General features: G+C 39.5%; 1 protein-coding gene across 5 annotated transcripts in view; it reads right to left on the bottom strand.

Moving 5' to 3' along the window:
* The window catches only part of DOCK10 (dedicator of cytokinesis 10), a 321880-nt gene that overhangs the window by 84436 nt on the left and 212983 nt on the right, over window positions 1–24461 (bottom strand). For all 5 annotated transcript variants that reach the window (XM_088845240.1, XM_088845248.1, XM_088845234.1 and 2 more), the window contains exons 14-22: window positions 23474–23556; window positions 15132–15254; window positions 13438–13517; window positions 11352–11539; window positions 10788–10853; window positions 8979–9071; window positions 1759–1882; window positions 1436–1557; window positions 976–1062 (exon numbers count right to left, since the gene is read on the bottom strand). In XM_088845240.1, the coding sequence (XP_088701366.1) occupies window positions 976–1062; window positions 1436–1557; window positions 1759–1882; window positions 8979–9071; window positions 10788–10853; window positions 11352–11539; window positions 13438–13517; window positions 15132–15254; window positions 23474–23556 (966 nt within the window). The remainder of the gene's footprint in view (window positions 1–975; window positions 1063–1435; window positions 1558–1758; window positions 1883–8978; window positions 9072–10787; window positions 10854–11351; window positions 11540–13437; window positions 13518–15131; window positions 15255–23473; window positions 23557–24461) is intronic.

Genomic DNA, 24461 nt, shown 5'->3' with positions numbered 1-24461 from the left:
GAAAGGTAAGTAACGGTGAGTCACAGAGAGACCTGAGCTGTTTGGAGGAAGGTGGCTGGAAGTATGACAAAGGGAAACTCAGGATTCTGAGATACATAAACGCAGGATTTGGTGGAGAATGACCATCTTGTGGGACTTGACTGGGGCTGATGGCATCAGAGAAAAGATGTATTTAAGGAATTATGACAGAGGACTGGGGAAGAGGACTCAATTTGGCTTGAGGCGCCAGTGGTTATGGAAAGACATTCTGATATAGTATATGCTGGATTATTTCACTTTTCTTAGCAACCAAGTATGTGCTAAAGCAGCTTGAAGCAAAAAACAAAACAAAACTAGAAAACAAAAAAAAGAAATAAAACCAAACATACACACACACAACTACAACAACAAAATACACATTGAATTTAAGGAAGGAGCAATACATATTCTATGTACAGGTAACAGTTTGCTTTGTAGTTTATAATAAGTATCATAAAAGTTCTCCCACTGTGTAAAATAAGCTGCCTTGCAAGGGAAGGGGTGAGTTTTATGGTAATATGACAGTAATAGTTCCCTGTGTACAGCATTTTGTAGTTCATGAGACATTTTCACATGCAGTTTCTCATTTCGAGCCTCACTACAATCTTAGGTGGAGATTTTCTTTTATTGTTATCATTTTCCTGATGAGGACATGGGATTGCAGGGGTGAAGTGACTTGTCCAAAGTCACTGTGTCAAAAGTTGACCAAAGTGGCTCTCAGATATAGATTTGCCTACTTCATGGCCTTTGCTCCATGAGAAGAGGCTTGGGTAGGCATTGGAAATTAGAATGAGTTTTAAGGGAAAGGTCTACAATTTTAATTTTAATTGTTTCACATTTTTAACACTTGGGTGTTGTCATTGGAAGCAAACCATCTTCCAAGGGAAGTGTCACCTTGATAAACACACTTCTGTAATTTTGGTCTGCAGTTGGATAGTATCAGGACAACATGCTCACCTGAGTGTTCACTGTTGATACAACAAATGTCGATACTTTGAAAAGTGGTTTACCACCATCGACCCATTTAACGTCACTCCCAGTGTGCTGCAAAAAAGAGTTTGTCACTGTCACTGTGGCAATTTGAGAGAAAGGAAATAACAATAAATAGGTCATTTAGTTTATGTTAATTTGCCACCTTGATCTATCAGTCTCACAGTAGTATAGAGATGGAAAATGAGAGATGCAAATACATTTGGCAGTATGCAAGTACATTTGGTGATATCAGGGGATCATTTTGAATAGATCATTTCTACTGGCCACAAACGAAGCAAGGTATTGAAATATTACAGGTATAGTTGATTCCTAATTACAATGGATGAATACATTAAGGTGGGGTTAATTTAAATAGCTGAAGGAAGATAACCTCATGCCATTTGGCCCATGTATCTTTTCTCTTAAGTTATATGCTACCCAGTACCTTCCCATTTGCAGAATCTTGAAAGCTTAAATAATTTGGAGGCAGGCTTGTTGCTACTGGGATATTATACTCTTGAGAAGCTATCTGATCATCTTTCATCAAAGGAAGCCAAGCATATCCAACTGTACAAAAGAAAAACAGAGAGAAAACTTTTTAGTACAAACCTTCATGGTGAGGAGTAAAAAGAAAGCTATTTATCATTTATGAATACAAAACTTAGTTAAAAAACTCTAAATAAAATAAATCAGAGCTTTTCAAGTACTTTCCAATTCAAGTCCCAGAGATGACATGTATGGCTATGTCGGATTGCTTCTGGTCAGTACCTGGTGTTTCCAGCGCCTCCTTCTTTTTGGCATTAGCTTTTGCATTTATGTCACAAGTGACATGATAAAAAGAGAACAGAATATGGTGTTTCTCATGAAGTTGTGTTGGGAGCTCAATTTTCACCTGCAATGAAAGAGACAGTATCTGGGCTGAGACTGAAATCATTTTCCTAGGGTCAGGGCAAGACAAAGCATAGGCACTTTAACCTTTTATAAAGTCTTTAACTGAAATCTAGGTCCACGTTTAATAGTCAGCACTGGAAGCACTGATTTAATCCTTAGTACATATCCATCCTGCTAGCACTAATGCGTCAGATTATATTTTCACTTCTTTATTGTGGTGGATGATGATAATTTAGATTACCCTTAGGTAGTGTTTCTCCTTAGGTAATTTATGTCATCATGGCAAACTCTGGGACATAGTTTTGAGCAAACTCCAGGACATAGTGAAGGACAGGGAGGCCTGGCATGCTGCAGTCCATGGGGTCACAAAGACTCAGACACAACTGAGTGACTGAACAACAGATTCCGCCGTGAATTAAACACACACACACATACAAATAGACATACACATATGAAAAACACACAAGGAGACATAACTGTACAATGTAAATAAGGCACAGATTAAGGACTTATCATCAAGGGGCATGAATTAAGTTGTCCTCGCCTCCCAAAGGGTGTGTATGGACCAGTTGCACAAGCATCACTTGGGAGCTGGTTATATGCGCAGAAACTCAGATACTACTCCAGACACATGGAATCTGAATCTTCATTTTAACAAGACCCCCAGGCGATTCATAGGCCTCTTGTTGAGAAACATGGTAGCTGGACATGATGTAACTAGGGCATGGACTGTACCCCCTTTTTAAAATAACACAAAAATACATGTGGTGTATACTGCATAAAAAAATACATTGTGGTAACTAAGTAATGAGTCATTTTGTGCAGAAGTCATGCTCCAGCTCTATAGGTAGTTCTTATAAATAAACATAAATGGAAAAGACTCTGATGCTGGGAAGGATTGGGGGCAGGAGGAGAAGGGGACGACAGAGAATGAGATGGCTGGATGGCATCACCGACTCGATGGACATGAGTTTGAGTGAACTCCGGGAGTTGGTGATGGACAGGGAGGCCTGGAGTGCTGTGATTCATGGGGTCGCAGAGAGTCAGACACGACTGAGCGACTGAACTGAACTGAACTGAAACATAAAATTTATATAGGTGAAGAATATATTTAATAAGGGCTTCCCAGGTGACTCAGTGGTAAAGAATCCACCTGCCAATACAGGAGATGCAGGTTTGATCCCTGCATTGGGAAGACCCCTTGGAGAAGGAAATGGCAACCCACTCCAGCTTTCTTGCCTGGGAAATCCCATGGACAGAGGAGACTGGCATTGGGATCACAGAAGAGTCAGACACAACTGAGTGATTAAACAACATAAATACAACATAATACTTAATGAGGAGCATCCTTCATGTTCCTGGAAAGAAAGGTTTTAAAATCCTCTGCATGTCATACTTTTCAGTTTTTAAACTTCTGTCACAGAGGCTGTCATTTAACTCCCTCAACAGTCTTGTGAAGTAGGATGGTATAGAGGAAGCAATCAAGGCAAGAGACATCAGGGGGCTTTGAATCATTTAGGAGGATAGACTCGTCAGTAATTACTAGGACCTTCTAGGACAAGAACATCTGTCACACTGGATCCCAGGATCCCAGGCAGGTAACCTACATTCAGTTCAATATTAGCAACTAGGTAGTTTCTAGAACATCAAATCAAGCAATAAGGTGATAGTGAAAGTGAAGTGAAAGCTGCTCAGTTGTGTCCAACTATTTGTGACACCATGGACTATAAAGTCCATGGAATTCTCCAGGCCAGAATACTGGAGTGGGTAGCCTTTCCCTTTTCCAGGGGATCTTCCCAACCCAAGGATTGATCCAGGTCTCCCACATTGCAAGCGTATTCTTTACAAGCTAAGCCACCAGGGAAGTCCAGAGACCCAGGCAAATTATCTACCAATTTATTTATTAGACTCTGTGCATCTATATAGCTAGTTAATTTATTTTCACACTGTTCAGGAGATAATTTATTAATAGATTTTCAGTGTCATCCCTGGGACAGTAGTATCAGCATCACTTAGAAACTTGTCTGTTCTATACATCTGTGTCTCTTATGGGAGAGGGTGAGGGTGGGATGATTTGGGAGAATGGCATTGAAACACGTATGTTGTCATATGTGAAACGAATCACTATGCAGGGTCAATGCATGTTATAGGATGCTCGGGGCTGGCATGCGGGGATGACCCAGAGGGAGGATAAAAGGAGAAGGGAGGTGGGAGGGGGGTTCAGGAGGGGGAACTTATGTAAACCCGGGGCGAATTCATATCAATGTATGGCAAAACCAACCAATATAATATTGTAAAATAATTTGCCTCCAATAAAAAATAAATTAATTACCTAAAAAAAAAAAAGAAACTTGTCTGAAAATGTGAATTCTCGGGGCCCATCTATTTCTGCTTCATTGACTATGCCAAAGCCTTTGACTATGTGGATCACAATAAACTGTGGAACATTCTGAAAGAGATGGGAATCCCAGACCACCTGGCCTGTCTCTTGAGAAACCTGTATGCAGGTCAGGAAGCAACAGTCAGAACTGTACATGGAACAACAGACTGGTTCCAAATAGGAAAAGGAGTACATCAAAGTTGTATATTGTCACCTTGCTTATTTAACTTATATGCAGAGTACATCATGAGGAACGCTGGGCTGGAAGAAGCACAAGCTGGAATCAAGATTGCTGGGAGAAATATCAATAACCTCAGATATGCAGATGACACTACCCTTATGGCAGAAAGTGAAGAGGAACTAAAAAGCCTCCTGATGAAAGTGAAAGAGGAGAGTGAAAAGGTTGGCTTGAAACTCAGCATTCAGAAAACAAAGATCATGGCATCTGGTCCCATCACTTCATGGGAAATAGATGGAAAAACAGTGGAAACAGTGTCAGACTTTATTTTTTTGGGCTCCAAAATCACTGCAGATGCTGATTGCAGCCATGAAATTAAAAGACGCTTACTCCTTGGAAGGAAAGTTATGACCAACCTAGATAGCATATTAAAAAGCAGAGACATTACTTTGCCAACCAAGGTCCATCTAGTCAAGGCTATGTTTTTTCCCGTGGTCATGTATGGATGTGAGAGTTGGACTGTGAAGAAAGCTGATCGCCGAAGAATTGATGCTTTTGAACTGTGGTGTTGGAGAAGACTCTTGAGAGTCCCTTGTACTGCAAGGAGATCCAACCAGTCCATTCTAAAGGAGATCAATCCTGGATGTTCATTGGAAGGACTGATGCTAAAGTTGAAACTCCAATACTTTGGCCACCTCATGCGACGAGTTGACTCACTGGAAAAGACTCTGATGCTGGGAAAGGTTGGGGGCGGGAGGAGAAGGGGACGACCAAGAATGAGGTGGCTGGATGGCATCACCGACTCTGTGGACATGAGTTTGGGTGAATTCTGGGAGTTGGTGATGGACAGGGAGGCCTGGCGTGCTGTGATTCATGGGGTCGCGGAGAGTCGGACACAACTGAGTGACTGAACTGACTGACTGAACTGATCCCAGACATATACAGGATCCAAAATTCTGGGGGCCTGGGTGGTGGTGCTGGGTTTCAGTAATCTGTGTTTTAACAAGCCTTTTTGGTGATTCTAATTTTTTTGCGCTCCAAAATCACTGCAGATGCTGATTGCAGCCAGGAAATTAAAAGACGCTTATTCCTTGGAAGGAAAGTTATGACCAACCTAGATAGCATATTAAAAAGCAGAGACATTACTTTGCCAACAAAGGTCCGTCTAGTCAAGGCTATGATTTTTCCCGTGGTCGTGTATGGATGTGAGAGTTGGACTGTGAAGAAAGCTGATCGCCGAAGAATTGATGCTTTTGAACTGTGGTGTTGGAGAAGACTCTTGAGAGTCCCTTGGACTGCAAGGAGATCCAACCAGTCCATTCTGGAGGAGATCGATCCTGGGTGTTCATTGGAAGGACCGATGCTAAAGCTGAAACTGCAATACTTTGGCCACCTCATGCGACGAGTTGACTCACTGGAAAAGACTCTGATGCTGGGAGCGATTGGGTGTGGGAGGAGACGGGGACGACAGAGAATGAGCTGGCTGGATGGCACCACCGACTCGATGGACATGAGTTTGAGTGAACTCCGGGAGTTGGTGATGGACAGGGAGGCCTGGAGTGCTGTGATTCATAGGGTTGCAAAGAGTCGGACACGACTGAGCGACTGAACTGAACTGACTGAACTGATGCCTGGTAGAGTTTGAGAACTTCTGAATTAGAATGGTTTGCAGCTTACATATATTCGTTACATACCAGCATGCTAACCTGGTAACAAAATCCAATATACAGTTCAAAGCATGCGATAACTAACAATGCAGTAAAATGAAATTTTCTTTTTTTAGCCAGAGCACATAGGAATGAAACAGGTACTTAAGAATTTGTTAAACTACATATTAAGGCAAATATTCCCCAGAAATAAGTACTGCAAATATTCACATTATATTTTTAACAGTGTCTTAGAAGAATTGATAGCTGTGCTTATAATTAGGGTAATCATTTCTTTTTGCAATACAAAGAAGAAAATGGTTTTGAATGTGCATGGCATAGTTCACCAGGCTGTTCATACACGTTCTCCTGTGGAGAAGCTCACGACTTTTACAAGGATTCCAGGAAGCACATGAAAATGAGAGAGATTAAAAGCCACACTTAACCCTAAGAACATCCTTTTTTTCCTTTTAATCTTGTATGTCGACAGAGAATGCGCCTTTCAGATGGGCTTTGTCAAGGGGTCAATATTGTAGTAAATATTCAGTAATATGGTAAGAGACTTTTCTCTTAATTTTTTTTTTCAACCTCTGTTCTAAATTTATAGGGAAAAAATTAAGAGCATTAAACGGATGTGGAGGAAGGAGATAAGGTTCCTCAGGTCGGTGGTTTCATCGGTGTTCTTTTAATAAGTTTAAAAATGGCCCGTGTGTAACCATGGGTGATAGGCAGAATAATAGCGCCTCCCCCTGCCCCACACAATGTCCTCCGGGGCTTCCCAGGTGGTGCTAGTGGTAAAGAACCCGTCTGCCAATGCACAAGACATAAGAGATGCAGGTTTGATCCCTGGGTAGGGAAGATCCCTTGGAGGAGGTCATAGCAACCTACTCATTCCAGTATTCTTGTCTGGAAAATCCCATGGACAGAGGAGCCTGGTGGGCTACGGTCCATAGGGTTGCAAAGAGTTGGATACCACTGAGCAACTTAGTGCAGAAAGATGCCCCCCATGTCCGAATCCCCAGAAAATATGAATATGTTTCCTTACATGGTAAAAGAGACTTTACAGGTGCAACCAAGTTAAGGGTCTTGAGATGGGGCGATTAAACCAGATTAGCCCAGTGGAGCCAATGTAATCACAAAAGTCCTTATCAGAGAGGGCAGAAGAGTCAGGGTCATAAGAAATGTGAGGAAAGAAACAGAGGTCAGAGTGATGACACTGCTGGAAAGGGTCAAAAGCCAAGGAGTATGGGCATTTCCAGAAACTGGAAAAGCGAGGTAAGGATTCTCTCCAGAGCCTCCATGAGAAACAGAGCCCTGCTGACACCTGATTTCAGCCCTGGGGACCCATTTCAGAGTTCTGACCTACACAACGAACTGTAAGATCATCAATGTGTGTTAAGTCACTAAACTGAGATAATTTCTTAGAGCAGCAACAGGAAATTAATACGAAAGATGTGATGCTTTTAATCCTAGACATCATACTGACAGGTTTCATGAATTCAGACCTTAGTTTAGCAGTTAGAAATTGAATTTAATTATTGGAACTTGTTTTTCTGAAGCTATTTATACTACCAGCTGACATGCGTATAGTAATTTACCATTAACCCAATGAAGTTTTTGCTGTTGTTATTCTTGTTGCTTTTTGCCATGCTGCACTGCTTATGGGATCATAGTTCCCCAGTGAAGGACTGAACCCAGGTTCCTGGCAGTGGAAGTGCAGAGTCCTAACCACTGGACCGCCAGGAAAATCTCCCAGTGAGTTTTTTAGATGTGTTATAGCAGAATGGTGAAGCTCAGGCTCTGGAGTCACACGGCCTGGCCTATATTATGACTGTCACTTCATAGTTACATGCCCTAGGCAGAATTGCTTCCCTGACCCCCAGTTTCCTTATCTGTAAAGTAGGAAGGCGTGAAAGTTCATTCTATGTGTCAACTTGGCTGGGCCATGGGATACCCAGATAGCTGGTTAAATATGATTTCTGGGTGTGCCTGTGAGGCTGTTTCTGGAAGAGACCAGCATTTGAATTTGGATTGAGCAAAGTAGATGGCCTTCCTGACATAGGTGACCATCATCCCATTGAGGTCCAGAATAGAACAAGAGGGCTGGGGAAGGTGGAACTCCCTCTCTGCCTGACTGCTTGACCTGGAACACTGATCTTCTCCTGCCCTTTGCTGCTGGTTCTCAGGCCTTCCCACCTGGCCTGGAATCTACAATAGGCACTCTGGTTCTCAGGCTTTTGAACTACACCAATGGCTTTCTTGGGTTTCCAGCGGGAGATGATAGATCATGGGACTTTTAAGCCTCCTTGTATTAAATCATATCTATCTATCTATCTTCCTATTGGCTCTGGTTCTCTGGAGAAAGCTGAGTGGATGAAGGGAGATGGTGCGTACTTGGAGGACAGTGTGGTGCCCGGCACATTATAAGGGAGTCTTAAGAACTGGCAGAGCAGGTCCTGAGGGGAAGGGGTCCAAGCTCCTTCAATTACTATGAAGGTTATAAGTAACAATGTTGGCTCATACTCTGGCCCTTTTTGTTTTGTTCCTTAAGACATGAAATGCTGCAACTGATTGGTAAGAACTATCTAACACGATCTTTGTTATAGTAGCCAATGAAATAAAAGAAAAAATTCATCTAATTTGAAAGGAATGATAGAATAAAAATTGCACATTTTAAAAAGAAAGTCATATGCTGGAATATAGAAATTTTCAACATAGTCCTGGGGCAACTGTCAATGAATGTAGTTTTGGAAGCTTGGTTATGTAAACGCCTGCTAAGGAATGTCCTGAGTTGGAGGTGTAGTCAAGGGAGAGCTTCTATCATCATGCATTATCTCACCCACTCACACATCTTTTAAGGAGCTGCTGAGGGAAGGGAAGTCTTGACCCTTACCTCATCCGAGAAATCTGGATTCTGGGAATGGTGCAGAACTGCAGTGTAGGCAGCCGAGGTGAAGAGGGACCCTCCAGGTTTTCCATAAATACACTGTTTAAAGAATCATGAGTTGAATAATTATGAGGGTCTGAAATTAACCCTGAGCACAGAAAGGCCACAACTTTTTTCAGTTCCCCATTCTGGAACAAAGATAAATTTTGTGATAATCTTCCAGGCTTAGCTGACATCTAATTAACCTTGAACTTCTCTGATCTGTGGTCCTGTATTTATTCTACAATAGGGCACTGTTGAAGAAAATATGAAGGCTTTAATTCACTCTGTAGATATTACATCAAAACTAAATATCTGAGTCAGTTCACTACCTAACTTTTGATTACTGGAGATAAGAGACTGTTCACTTCTGACTGCTGCAGCCCATGGTATCCAACTCTGATCTAGAGTTTAAGGTCATCAGTCCTGGGTGACCACAAGGCTTGGTTTGATCCCAGTACTTAACATACCAGCTCCCAACCAAGAATGCCGGAATCCTAGGGCTGGCTCCAGGTTCTACCATATTGTATTTTTCTTCTATCCCAGGTCCTAATCAGGCCAGCGGATTTATGACTTCGTCATTAAAAGTCCCTTTAGTCCAAGGTTCAGAGTCCCTCTACTGAAGTTAGCTGTATCTCTGAGTAATGCTCTAGAATGCAGTGAAACAGAGGTCACACATACCTGCAAGTACTTTTCATTTTTAAGAATTTTCCCCTTAAGCAATCACTCTAACAGGCCTGGTATGTTTGCCATCTGCTCACTGTCATTGTTTGCCTGACAATTTCATTTCATTTTAGTTTTCTCTCCTGCTGCTAATGCTATTGCGGAACTTGGAACCTGAGGAGGCTGAGAATACCTCAGGACAATTTTAAAGAATTCTTTCTCTCTACTCTGCATGATTCATTCAATCACTCAAATTGATTACTGTTCTTCTAAATAATGCTACCATCCTTCGGAGCTTGGAGAATACAACTAGTCCCTGACAGAGTGCTTTAAGAGATGATCTCAGATAATTGTGGGGGTTAGCTAGAAATTAGTTTTGTCCTTTACTATCTCTTTCCTCCGATTCATTGAAACTGGGAAGATCTGGCTGCAGGCCCACTAAAAAGAATTTTCACTCTATTTTTATAGGTTACTTTATGTTGTTTGAAGTGCCTAAAATAAAAACAGCATACATCAAATATGAACTCTGAAAAAAGCCATCTAGTTGCAGTTTTATAGGTTCAAACAGTTCAGTTCATACAAACCTCATAGTTTTATTGATCTTATTAAATCATGTGATCAACAGCAGGGACCAGCTTCCCAGGGCCATTTCTCAGGTCCTCAGGCAGATGGCCAAATGCACCTTCCATAAAAGTGAGCATCCCACGGGGCACCTGCATTAGCCATCAGGCCGGTAGGAGCAGTCCTTCTGTACAGACCACATGAAGGCCAGCTGGGATGTGGCATTTGAAATCAAGTAGGGTGAATTCATGAGATGCAGGCTAATCTCTGAAAAGGGCAAAGACTTCCAGCGGGGAATCTTTACATTGATTTCACGCTAGAATGCCTTTCTTTTTTCCAAATCATGAAAAGCTAAGTGGAGCCATGAGACTGGCATTTCTAATAGATCTAGTTAATGGTGGCTATTCAATCAGGTACATGTTAGGAAACTTAAAATAAACGTACTAAGTGCTCCTCTTTCAAGCACACTAAAATAAAAGCCTCTTGGTGGTGGAGGGAATCAGGGCACCTGCCTCCCCCTTTATGCTGTGTTCCCTCTGGGGCTTGGCTCACCTTCAAGGGCCTGGCATCTTCCTCATCAGAATTTTTGAATTCAATGCACACGGTTATATTTCGTGCCTGAAATTACAGCAGAGGAAATGGACATTGTAATTTCCTGTTAGATAACATCACAAAACAATCCAAGTGTCTAAAATAAGTAGCTTCTAATTAAATCTGAAAAGTGTAGACTAGCCAATATTTTCTTGTGATATTATTCATAGTGCTCAGAAATAGCAGAAGGATTTGGAGAGATTATCTAAAAGGGAATAAAAGACTCATAATGAAAGTGCAGGTATGCTATTCTCAGAGTCTCTCTTAATAAACTAAAAATAGAGTCTAGAAGAAAATTATTTAGGGCTGATTTCAGAAAGGATTATTCATATATTACAAAATGTATATCCTTAAACACTTTTAAGGTAAAACCCATCACTGCCTCTCATTAAACATTTTCTTCAAATAGTTTTCTGTCTCAAAGTGTTGGCCAATAGAAATTTGTATTTGAACTTTTAAGGAGCCATCTTAATATGGTCTAAAAAGGGGAGCAAGAGAGGATGATATTTCAGAAACATATCATACCTTGTTGAAACATTTCTGGCTATCATACTTGAGGTGCTTGGGGTAAATGTAAATCTGATTTTTGTATACTCTATAAGGACGGCAATACTTTGTTGAGTCATAAATAAATTCTTCCACTTCCACTGTGGGTTCTGGTTTTGCCGTCACATTGAAAGGCTTGACAGGAATAAAGGACGATGTTACACAGTCTTTAAAAATCAGAAATAAAAGTTTGTCATTGAATATGATCATAAGTGAACAAGACTTAATCTATTTAAAACTGAATCTATTCAAAATAGAAATTCCATACTTGTATACCAATTTATGTTAAATTATGTTGGCATGAAAAATTTGTAGGAGGCAAGCATGATAGATAAGTAGTGATATATTTAACATCAAAACTAATGTCTCAAAAAACTGGCAAATCTTTTGGATTTATAACTATTTTCTTTTTGTAGTAAGCTTCATATAAAAAGTAAATTTTAGCTAGAGATCCTAGGAGCATACTAACCAGGCCGGGTTCGACCCCTGGGTTGGGAAGATCCCCTGGAGAAGGGAATGGCAACCCACTCCAGTATTTTTGCCTGGAAAATCCCATACACAGAGGAGCCTGGTGGGCTACAGTCCGTGGGCTCACAAAGAGACATGACTGAGCGACTAACATATATAAGATAAACAGTAGTCCACTAACCTTTACCATAACACTATAAAAATTGATCTGTGATGGAACAAAACTCTGTCCAATGGATTTATTACTGATAGTACCAATCGGCTTAATAGTTATTTTCCCTATGGAATGAGTTCACAACATTGGTCATAATCACCCTCTGCATTATTAGTTACAATTTTATTTTTTCTTCAGTTTTTACCATCTTTTAAATTCTAACTTTGTAAAAAATAGCCTAAAAGGGGGAAAAGACCATGAGGAATATATAAATCAAGACTGGTCACTATATAGTTTGGAGGCTTCAGCCTGCAGTACTGAAAGACAGCAAAATTTTATACCTTCCTTTACTCCATCTGGAATTTTCCTGTGTCCAAACAAGCAAAATGGTTAGCTAAATATGCTTGGGAATCAGATTACTAGATTTTTTTTCCCAAAAAAATTGTGTATAATTTTTTTATTGTATGCTTATATTTCTCTGATGTTCTCTGGCTCTTTCAGAGAGAATATTTTAGCTTTCTCTTTTGCTATTTTTCTTTTCCCTAGGTAATAACATCTACATCCCACACATCAGGTAGAGGAAATGGCTTAGTTTATCTTCTGGTTTTTCACCCCAATCAATACAAAAGTGATTTGGAGCCATGGGTTAAGTGAGAATGCTCTTTTTTTTTTTTTTTTCATATTACAGTGACTTGTGGAAAAATCATAAGAATGAAAAACTTAATAGTGCTCATGGTCATTCAAATATCCTGTGATAATGATCCTTTTCCTGTTTGTAGCTCTTTTTAGAATGCCTTTACTCATTATTTGCACCACTGAGAAAGTCACTAAAAAGCATAATAAGAAGGAAAAAAACAATCTCACCATTTACAAATCAATTCTGAAGATCTTATTTATAAATTAATAAAATTGCTTCTGGAAATTTAAATTTTCACTAACATAAATGGACCATATTCTGAGAAAGATACATGCTCTCTGTAATAAGGGTCTAGAAACATTCCAGCTGTAACTACTGCCTGGCCACCTGAGTAGCTACACACGGTGTTTGGAGTAGCCTTTCGGCAGCACAGTGTGGCATTGCCCAATATGGGTTGTTTATCAATACATCTGAAACTGACTTTTGTCATTTGCAGCCCTTCAGTGTTTGAGGATTAAATGATATAGTGTAATATCCTGCTAGGTATATGGTGTATACCAGATGAATATTAGGTTACCCTGAATATAGTTCCTATCTAATAATACGTATAAATCTGTCCTAATGGAGAAAGAAGTCCCAAATTTTTACACGATAATGAATTAGTTATCCCAAACCTTAAGAAAAAGAATCCTTAACAAATCTTTGTAACAAACTATCTATCCAACCAACCAACCAACCAACCAATCAACCAACCAAAAAGCCAGTGAATACTCAAACTGTACAAAGAAACCATGACATCATCATACTTGGATGCTCCAAAGGAATGTTGTCAACAGCAATATCCAGGCTTCCGGGAATGGTCTGTGTTTTGCTTATTCTGTCAGCTCTGTGAAAGTATGCCAGCATAGACACACACACACACACACACACAAACACACAATGAGTTAATTCTAGTTGTCAAGGAAAAAAAAGAAACAGTCAACTGTAATTCTGAGCTTTGATAAGAATAAACAGTGGAACCCTAAATAATCTGTGAATAATTTCATTTAGCTAGTTGAAAACTAAAATGTATGTGATTTGGCAAATAAAAATTAAAAATCAGGGAGGGGTCAAGTTATAGATATTCTGAAGGATATTTTAAACTTGTTTGCACCACTTCAGATAACCATTTATACAGCCAACTGTGTACAATGTAAATTCTTAGTTTTGGTAAATGGTAGATAGCTTTGTTAACAAAAGATACTAGCATTTGAATTGGTTTAAATGATTCACTTTCATGGGGAATTTAAAAATTTTTTGAGAGCAAGGCTGCTTTTTGCTACAACTGCTTTTTCCCTCTTCACCAACAATGCAGGAGGAAAAGGGACCTTTCCTTGACCCTGGTTCTTCTTCTTCCACCTTTGCAAGTGTATGTAGATTCTTCTTCACCACCTAACCCTGTTCCCACATTCATTCTAATTTATGAGTCCTTGAATTTCTTTCCCTTCCTCTTTCCTAAAACCTTCTCCTCTATTTTCCTTTATAGTAAGGTAGAAGTTGTTGATCACAGTTTCAAATGTTACCCCTCTCAGGAAATCTACTTTGAGAGGCAGAATAATTATAGTGGTGGGTCAAGTCAGCTCTTTCCAGCTTGTGAGAGTTGATGGTTAAATTTTCAGTTATTTTGCCTGCCAACTGTAAAACACAGCCATTATTAAAAATAAAATTATATAAACTTACCATTAAACACAAGGTAATAAGTACTAAAATTTCATCACTTAGTAATTGTTTTACTACATGGTGAGATGATGCATGATCTTGAGGTTATTTACATCTAACTGTGTGGTGGAAATGTCATATAATGGTGTGCACATTTCTTCCCAACTCCATGTTTGCTGAAGCCCCATTGGTAGCTTGAAATCAGCAACAGTAGGAGAATTTACACCATAGAATTTTTCTATCAGTACAAATCAATTTTTCCCTGCCAGCGGGTCAGGGGTAGACATTTATCAGCACACTACTAACAATAAATGTCATAAGGTGTGAGGCATATATGAAATAATTTAATCTCACAGTATGGCACTGGGTATTCTAGATGCCCTCTAAATGCTGTGATTACTTTCTTTGCTAAACACCAATAACATGGGTTTCATGACAATATGGTCTTCCGTTTTGCCCATTCCTTTCTGCTGTGTTACAACTTTTCATGTTTCAATACATTTGGAAAAAAGTGAAGAGGAAAAGTATACTTGTTTTCTACTGAGTGGCTATAGTGGGTGTTACATAGCTATCAATCACTGATACAGTTTAATGTTTCACTCTTCTTCTATATTATTCTGGCAAATTGACTTTTAGGGGGTCACCTGGGCATATGTAAGGTCATTTGCAAAGCATCTGTTTTCTGAAGGAGCTTGGTATTTGAAGAATCTGGTAATCAATTATTGTTTGTGCAGAAATAATAAATCAACAGTAGCAATGTAACTGATTCATGTTGGTTTCAGGAGTATTCCTCAAGTCCTACCTTCTATAATCTGACACTAGTTTAAGGAGGTCCTCAGCTGAAATCTTGTTACTTTCTTGTCTATACAGTGGTGAAAATCTTGAGTCTCTGTCCACATTTCCCTGGTTGTCCTTAAATAATGATCTGAAAGAAAATAATATTTATTCAGTTTGATATTTGGCATGGGAGGGAGGTAAGAATTCTACTACTGAACCACAATACTCCCCTTTTGGTACTTGGATATCATTTACCAAGCTGTATTTTTAAGTTGACTAAAGTGATTCAACTTCCCACTTAAAACGGAAGAAACTCCAAGGAACTTATATAGTAAAGAGACAAGAAAACTTCTTTGACAAAAATTTCATTTGGATACTGTATTTGTTATCTTTAATTTCTTATTTTCAACCTAGTATCTAAAGTGACAGCAGGCCATATTAATTACAAGTACATTTATTTATGATTTAGTAATGTATCAAAGCCATAGAGTATTAGGAGTGTGGAGAGGAATAGGAACACAGGTTATTACTTTTTCATTATTTCCTGGGCAAGTTAGGGTCATGTTGGGTTGGGTGGTGCCATTAGAATTTACGAGTAAAGGAAATGGGATAAGGTGGTGTATATGGGTGTAGAGAGGCAGACTTTTTAACATTTTCATGGAGATAAAGGTGCCCATGTCCTAAAGTTTAGGACAGAGACAAAGAAAAAATCAAAAACACCTGAGTAAGCATTTTGTACTAAACAAAGAGAATACCATGAACCTAGACAATTTATTTCCTTCCTTGATCCAGACTGATGGGATTATATAGATTTACTTAAAATACATAAAGTTTTTTCATCCAAATAATATAGTAATGCGAGGCAACATTTCTTGAAAAGCAAGTATACATAGCATGCTTAGTGCTATTTTTCTTCCCTATAACTTATTATACTCTGTGGCCCATCAAAGAAAAATTAAACCTATGTGTTATTGATTTTTCTTTAGTGTTAGAGAAATGCTGAATTTTTATTTCTCCTAACTTAAGAACCTTAACAAGACTCTTCAGTTCAGTTCAGTTCAGTCGCTGAGTCGTGTCCGACTCTTTGCGACCCCATGAATCGCAGCACGCCAGGCCTCCCTGTCCATCACCAACTCCCGGAGTTCACTCAAATTCATATCCATCGAGTCGGTGATGCCACCCAGCCATTTCATCCTCTGTTGTCCCCTTCTCCTCCTGCCCTCAATCCCTCCCAGCATCAGAGTCTTTTCCATTGAGTCAACTCTTCCCATGAGGTGGCCAAAGTTTTGGAGTTTCAGCTTTAGCATCAGTCCTTCCAATGAACACCTAGGACTGGTCTCCCTTAGAATGGACTGGCTGGGTCTCCTTGCAGTTCAAGGGACTCTCAAGAGTCTTCTTCAACACCACAGTTCAAAAGCATCAATTCTTTGGTGCTCAACTTTCTTCACAGTCCAACTCTCACATCCTTACACGACCACTGGAAAAACCATAGCCTTGACTAGATGGACTTTTGTTGGCAAAGTAATGTCTCTGCTTCTTAATATGCTCTCTAGGTTGGTCATAACTTTCCTTCCAAGGAGTAAGCGTCTTTTAATTTCATGGCTGCAATCACCATCTGCAGTGATTTTGGAGCCCCAAAAAATAAAGCCTGACACTGTTTCCACTGTTTCCCCATCTATTTCCCATGAAGTGATGGGACCAGATGCCATGATGTTAGTTTTCTGAATGTTGAGCTTTAAGCCAACTTTTTTACTCTCCTCTTTCACTTTCCTCAAGAGGCTTTTGAGTTCCTCTTCACTTTCTGCCATAAGGGTAGTGTCATCTGCATATCTGAGGTTATTGATATTTCTCCCGGCAATCTTGATTCCAGCTTATGCTTCCTCCAGCCCAGCGTTTCTCATGATGTACTCTGCGTATAAGTTAAATAAGCAGGGTGACAATATACAGCCTTGACGTATTCCTTTTCCTATTTGAAACCAGTCTGTTGTTCCATGTCCAGTTCTAACTGTTGCTTCCTGACCTGCATATAGGTTTGCCAAGAGGCAGGTCAGGTGGTCTGGTATTCCAATCTCTTTCAGAATTTTCCATAGACTCTTACTACTCTTTAAATGAGCTAAAGATTTCAATACATAGGCTGAGGAAGTAATTTAAATGGCTGTCTGATCATAGAGATTGAGTTTAGTGTCAGATAATTTAGAAAATGGGCAAAGGGTCAGAATGAGTTTTAGAATACTTCAGCGTTTCTCCTTAGTTTTTTCTTCTGTGTCTGTGAAGTAGCAACTGAGAGAGAAGAAAAGAAAAGTCGTCTATGAAATAACACTGCAGAGCTGTGAATACGAATCCGCTGTGTGCTGTATTTAGTCGTGTCTGGCTCTTTGTGGCCCCAGGGACTGTAGCCATGGGCTCCTCTGCCCATGGAATCCTCCAGGCAAGAATACTGGAGTGGGTTGCTATTTCCTTCTCCAGAGGATCTTCCTGACCCACAGACTGAACCCCTGTCTCTTGCATCTTCTACAATAGCAGGTGGATTCTTTACTACAAGGGCTGGGCCAGGAATTTCTCAGAATGATATTTTTAGGATCCTTCAGTGTTTCTCCTCCGTTTTTTCTGTGAAGTAGTAACTGAGAGAAAACAAGGTCCTCTCTCAAATCACACTGTGGAGACAAATGAGAATATTTAACTCGAAGATTATTTTCATTTATATATTATTCAGGACATTTGTCTGAATGTGTGTCATTTTTTTCAATATAGGAGGAAGTTAAATTGAGTTTTTTTCTTTAAGGTTAACCAATCACTGGAAATCTATTGGTAGACTTGAGCTGTATTACTGACTTTTATCCATAGCTCTGTTGTGGAAATAGCTCAATTACATTGGAAACATTGTGAAGAACACAGTGTCACAGAGAAGCACTGATCATAGCACCACACACTCTGTCCCTGCTTGATAAATATGCTAACTGGCAGGAGAGCAGAGAACTCATTCATTTACACAGATGGTTTCAGGGTGGCTGAGACATTGTGTCCTGTTCTAACTGCCAAAGTTGAGCAATGATCAGTGTGCAATGATCTCAAAGCCTTGATCTGTGGGGTGTGATTGAAAAAAAATGCTGTATTTAGCCTAAAGGAAAAGAAGCTTAGGTATCCATGACAGCTTCATTCATAAGCAAAATAACTGTGATATACAGAAAGAATGAAGAATTGATGCTTTTGAACTGTGGTGCTGGAGAAGACTCTTGAGAGAGTTCCTTGGATAGCAGGGAGATCAAACCAGTCAATCCTAAAGGAAATCAATCCTGAATATTCATTAGAAGGACTGATGCTGAAGCTCCAATACTTTGGCCACTTGATGCAAAAAGTCGATTCATTGGAAAAAACCCTGATTCTGGGAAAGGTTGAGGGCAGGAGGAGAAGGGAGCAACCGAAGATGAGATGGTTGGTTGCATATTGACTCAATGGACATGAGCTTGAGCAAACTCTGGGAGGGAGTAAAGGACAGGGAAGACTGGCGTGCTGCAGTTCATGGGATTAGCGACTGAACAATAACAACACAGAAAGAAAAGCACATATTTTGTTGCTTTGGAAGACAAAACATACAAGTGACTGTCAAGCAGTTTAAAAATGTGTATATATTATATATGTATATATATGTGCATGCGTGCATGCTAAGTAGCTTCAGCTGTATCCAACTCTTTGTGACCATATGGACTATAGCTTGCCAGGCTCCCTTGGCCATGGAGTTTTCCAGGTAAGAATACTGGAGTGGGTTGCCATTCCCTTCCCCAAGGGATCTTTCCAATTCAGGGATTGAACCCGTGTCTCTTATGTCTCCTACACTGGCAGGCAGGTTCCCACTAGTGTCACCTGGGAAGCCCTGTGTATACATATGTACATATACATATATATATCTGAAGAATTATCTAATCATTAGAGCTATAAAAAGACAGAACCACTCTGGGACATACTTGAGTTTTTGACATTGGAAGGATATGAATAGAGGTTGGACAACCACTTGTTAGGGGTGTTGCTTCACTGTCTTTTATAAATGTATAGATGAAAGAATTAAATTTTTGTTTTAGTCTTGTTTAATTCTAAAGAAAATCCGGCATTTTAACTCTGGTCCATCTGAAATGTTGCATAGGACAGAGAAAAGAAATAAAAAACAGTCTTGTCCTGCAGAGGAGGAGAAATATCGTATGACATTCCTTACTTGTGGAATCTAAAAAGAAATGATACAAATGAACTTAACAAAACAGGAAGACTCACAGACTTAGAAAACAAACTTATGGCTGCTGGAGGTAAGGGAAAGTTAGGGACTTTGGGAAGGTCACGTATACACTGCTATATTTAAAATGAATAGCCAACAAGGCTCTATAGTAGAGCACAGGGAACTCTGTTCAATGTTATGTGCCAGCCGGTATAGTAAGGGGGTTTCGGGGAGAATGGATACATGTATAGGTATGGTTGAGTCCCTTTGCCATTCACCTGAGACTAACATAATATTGTCAATCAGCTATAGCCCAATACAAAATCGAAAGTTTAAAGTTTGGGAAGAAAAAACAGATTCTTGTCCTGGATTTAGGCCCGCAAAACTCTGAGCCTTACATGGGTGGAAAGAATTTGATTTAACAGCAAGGCACATTTGTAAAGGTTGACTTTCTTCCTGAATCAATGAGTGTATAACACCAAATGTAGCCATCTGAACATGTTCTCTTTACCTACTCTCAATATAATCTTTTTTACTATAAAATGGCACTGCAGCTGGTGCCAAAAATAAGAACATGCACCAAATCAGCCCTAGATAAAATGTTCACAGTGATGAATATGTGTCTCTTGCAGCTGGTGGGATGATTGCATCTGGGCAGTAAGCTTATTGTCAACTTTAGGCTTCTCAGTGGCAGTTGATTTTAAGGGCCAAAGGATTTTAGTGTACACTCAGAGCTGTATCATGAGACAAGCTGCAATCAAGAAAATCTAATGGAAAGGAAAAGGAGTCAGAGAACCTGCAGTATCAATAGGGTATTCAAATAAGACAGCAGGCTAGTTCATGTCAAAATGACATGAGTAGCAAGGAGCCCTCCCCTGACTTGATCAGCAATTTATTTGAAGCAGTTTCTAAACTGTAAAGGGAAAATTAAAATCTTCTTTGGTTTTATCTTGTACTTGTTTTTGTGGTTAGATTTTCTCAAGTGTTTTGTAGCCCGCCAGGTTCTTGCCTGGAATTCTCCAGGCAAGAATACTGGGGTGGGTTGCCATTTCCTTCTCCAGGTGATCTTCTCAACCCAGGGATCGAACCTGGGTCTCCTGCATTGGCAGGCAGATTCTTTACCATCTGAGTCACCAGGGAAGCCCCTAAATAACACTTTCCCAAGTGGTCTAACAGGAAATCTTGAGAACTACACTTCTAACCATTTTTCTCAGTTGCTAGAGAGATTTCTGTAAATGTAAATCTATATTTGTATACACACATTGGTGGTATATTTGGTGGTATTTCCTAATCTACGACCAAACCACATATCAGGCATTCATGTGGCATGAACTTGTGGTTCTGTTGGCTTTCCTGTCCTAGATATAAATACTTCAATAGTTGGTAATATCACCAACCTCCCTAGAAACTTCATCTATCTTTCCTCCAGCACATCTGAGCAGACAACTTCAAAGTAGGATTCTTACTGCTTTTCCTAACTGCTCAGTTTCTTTCAATAATGGGTGATTCTTTCACTTCTTTCTCCCACATTATTATTCACTGTCCCAAATTGACCTGAAAAGACTTGCAGGAGGTGGATATGATCTTTATACTTTTATTTAAAAATTTTTTTATTTTAGAATTTTCTTGTCTCTTATTGTAATTACGAATGTACATCTCACATGTTCAGGGTCCTTCTGCAGCTCTTTTTCTGGAACTATCTGCTTGTGGATTTTGTCTGTTTTATTTTACTTATTTTTGGCCATGCCAAGCAGTATGTGGGATTTTAGCTCCCTAACCAGGAACTGAACCTGGCTCCCTCCAGTGGAAGTGCAGAGTCCTAACTGCTGTACTGCCAGGGAGTCCCAGGACTTTTAATAATCATATTAGATTAGTGACTTCTAATAATGGCTATCTTTTATTGATTACATAGTTGTACTTGCTGATCCCTGAAATAGTAAATTAGGTATTGACACCTCTCTTTTGTATATTCAAAAAAACCTAGGTAAACAAAGACTATAAATTCTTGTCTAAATTCACTTGGCTGGTAAATAGAGTTGAGACTTAGAATCCAGCTCGAGCTCTAAAGTATCTATTTATAACAATGCTCAGGATAATTCTCAGTACTTAAAAAGAACATGTGTTCACTATTATAATTTTGCTACATTGGAATATTTCACCTTGCAAAAGGACATACTGCCTTTGCCCTTCGACTTGCCCAAACTGAGTTTCCTGTGGGAAATGACAATACTTATTAACATGAAAAAGTTTGGCTTCTAAATTATAACTAGTCATCCTTTTTCTTTTTCTCCTGTTTTTAAAATTAATTTTTATTGGATTATAGTTGCTTTGCAATGCTATGTTAGTTTCTACTGTATAGCAAAGTGAATCAGCTATATGTACACATATATCCCCTCTTTTTTTGGATTTCCTGCCCATTTAGTTCACCTCAGAGCATTGAGTAGAGTTCCCTGTGCTATACAGTAGGTTCATATTAGTTATCTACTTTATACATGCACGCTAAGTTGCTTCAGTCGTGTCCGACTCTGTGAGACCCCATAGACGGCAGCCCACCAGGCTCCCCCATCCCTGGGATTCTCCAGGCAAGAACACTGGAGTGGGTTGCCATTTCCTTCTCCAATGCATGAAAGTGAAAAGTGAAAAGGAAGTCGCTCAGTTGTGTCCTACTCTTAGTGACCCCATGGATTGCAGCCTACCAGGCTCCTCCGCCCATGGGACTTTCCAGGCAGGAGTACTGGAATGGGGTGCCACTGCCTTCTTCGTATCTACTTGATACATACTATCAATAATGTATACATGTCAATCCCAATCTCCCAATTCATCCCAACCTCCCTTTCCCCTCTTGGTGTCTATACTTCTGTTCTCTGCATCGTAGTTATTCTTTTTCTTGAAGCTTACGAGGAATAAAAAGAATTAAGCTCATTATAAAGGGTTCAGCATTCCTAAATAGCATCTTTTTTCATACAGAATGGGGAGAGATATTAAAGGAGATAAAATGATAGTTATGATGCACTTTATGACAGATGCCTCTGTGCTTATGATTGCACTACTGTTCACAAGGCAGGTGTTGTCAGCTTCATTCTGTAGATGGAGACCCTGAGACTCAGAAAGAAAACTGACTGAAAGTTATAGTCTGTAAATAGCTCCTGATCTGGACCACATTTGTCTCTTTCTCCTTAGAGTGTTGCCTTAGGGCAAACTGATTCCTACAGACTACATGAGTTTCCCTTGATTACTGCTGCCCCAGATTTCCACATTTCTCCTTCCTGTACCTAAGGACTATCTCCAACTTTCAATACCAGTATCAAAGTTATGAAAGATATTAGTGAGTGTACTCTGGTTCTTCACCTCATTGGATACTGTAAGACCTGAAAATGGCATAACCAACCAGTTCCCCTTTCCTCCTGTATTTTAAAGTTCTTTGCATTGGGGTGTAATCAGTATTCAAATGGATACCTAATAGGTGCTCTTTTTTGGTAGCACTAATTAATCCTTTTTAGTTCATTCAGTTTGTACATTGTTGACCTTTTGCCATGTCTATGCCAGGCTCTTCTTCCTTTAAGAAATTAAGTACTGATAAAGACACAAGAAGACAGAGAGAGACAATAGTAATTGATATTTAAACAGATCTGAAAGGCAATTTTTGTTCTGTATGCAGAGGTTATATACCCAGGTGGGTGACTCCACCATTAGTATCCACATAACTCAGCATTTCGCTCAGAGAGTCAACTGGTTCTGATAAGTGTGGCTACACTAATAAGTACCAAAATCAGAGTGTTTCAGGGATCGATCTGATGGTTTCATTTGACCATCCATATATAGACCTGAGTTTCCTGCACAGATGAAAACATGTAGCTGCATAAGAAATCACAGTGCTTCCATCTGAATTTTATATAATACAGAAGTTATGACCATTGGATACCTGGTCATGCATACAATGCACCTGTGTCATGGTCCCAGTCTATTATGAGCTGACTTGCTGAACTGTAAAACACATGTTTCTAGGGAACTCCAGGTATTTATTTATGAAGATGAACACACTGGCATTCTTCTAGGTGTTGGCATGTTAAAAAAAACAGGTAACACAGACATGTTCAAAACTGAAGCTTTCAATATAGATTATAAATGCATTTCTATTCTGTTGGTTGCAACTGTCAACCTACCTCACCGCCCAAGCAAACGGCATGCGGTATTTCCCCAACTTGCTGCAGAACTGCCTGTTGGATTTTAGTATCTTTTGTGCATACTAAGGAAAAAAGTAAATAGAGACATTGTTTAGAACATCACTATAGAAACAGTCCATGTAAAATGCGAATAAATACTTATCTTTACATTGAAAATCAGTGAAATCCTGCTTTACTGGCCCAGAGATTCTACCCTATAAAGAGCGAAAAGATTGCATCTGTGTTCAAATTATTGCACAAGGTTTTTCTTTCTTTAATTATTTTTTAAACATCCTCTCTTTATTCCTTTTTTACTTCTCAGCCATCCCTTGTGGCATGTGAGATCTTAGTTCCCTGACCAGGGATCGAACCAGTGCCCCCTGCTTTGGAAACGTAGAGTATTAACCACTGGATCACCAGGGAAGTCTCTCTTTCTTCTTAGTTTAGAAATTTTAAATGCAGAAAACACTCTTATCTTGGAATATCAACTTCACCTCACCTTTTCCTGACTTAAGAGACCTTAAAATATTGAATGGAAAGAGTTATCAAATTTACATTCACAGTTTGTCCTAGATTTCTTTTTATTTATTATGACAGCAGTCAGCAAATTTGTTCTGTCAAGAGTCACATGGTAAATATATAGGGATCTGCAGGCCATGTAGTCTCTGTCTCAGCTTCTTAGCTCTGTCACCACAGCAGGAAATCAGCCAAAGATAATCTTAAATGAATCAGTGAAACTGTGTTTCAATAAAACTTTTTTACAAAAATAGGTGGCAGGCTGGGTTTTAAAGCACTCTCTCATAAGTATGTCAGACACGGTCCTAAATTGTCACACACCCTCAAATTCAATTATTATACATTATTTTCCAATATACATCTTTGGGTGGATAATAAAAGCTTTTTGTATTTATTTTCTATTAAAATAATAACATTCAATTATTTTAAAAATGCAGTAATTGAAAAAAGGAAGCAGAAACAATGTCCTGTA

The sequence above is a fragment of the Moschus berezovskii genome, chromosome 2 (assembly GCF_049115385.1).
Source record: "Moschus berezovskii isolate FMDL1 chromosome 2, NW_MosBer_1.0, whole genome shotgun sequence".
NCBI lineage: Eukaryota > Metazoa > Chordata > Mammalia > Artiodactyla > Moschidae > Moschus > Moschus berezovskii.
This window is presented reverse-complemented; position numbering and strand designations above follow the sequence as displayed.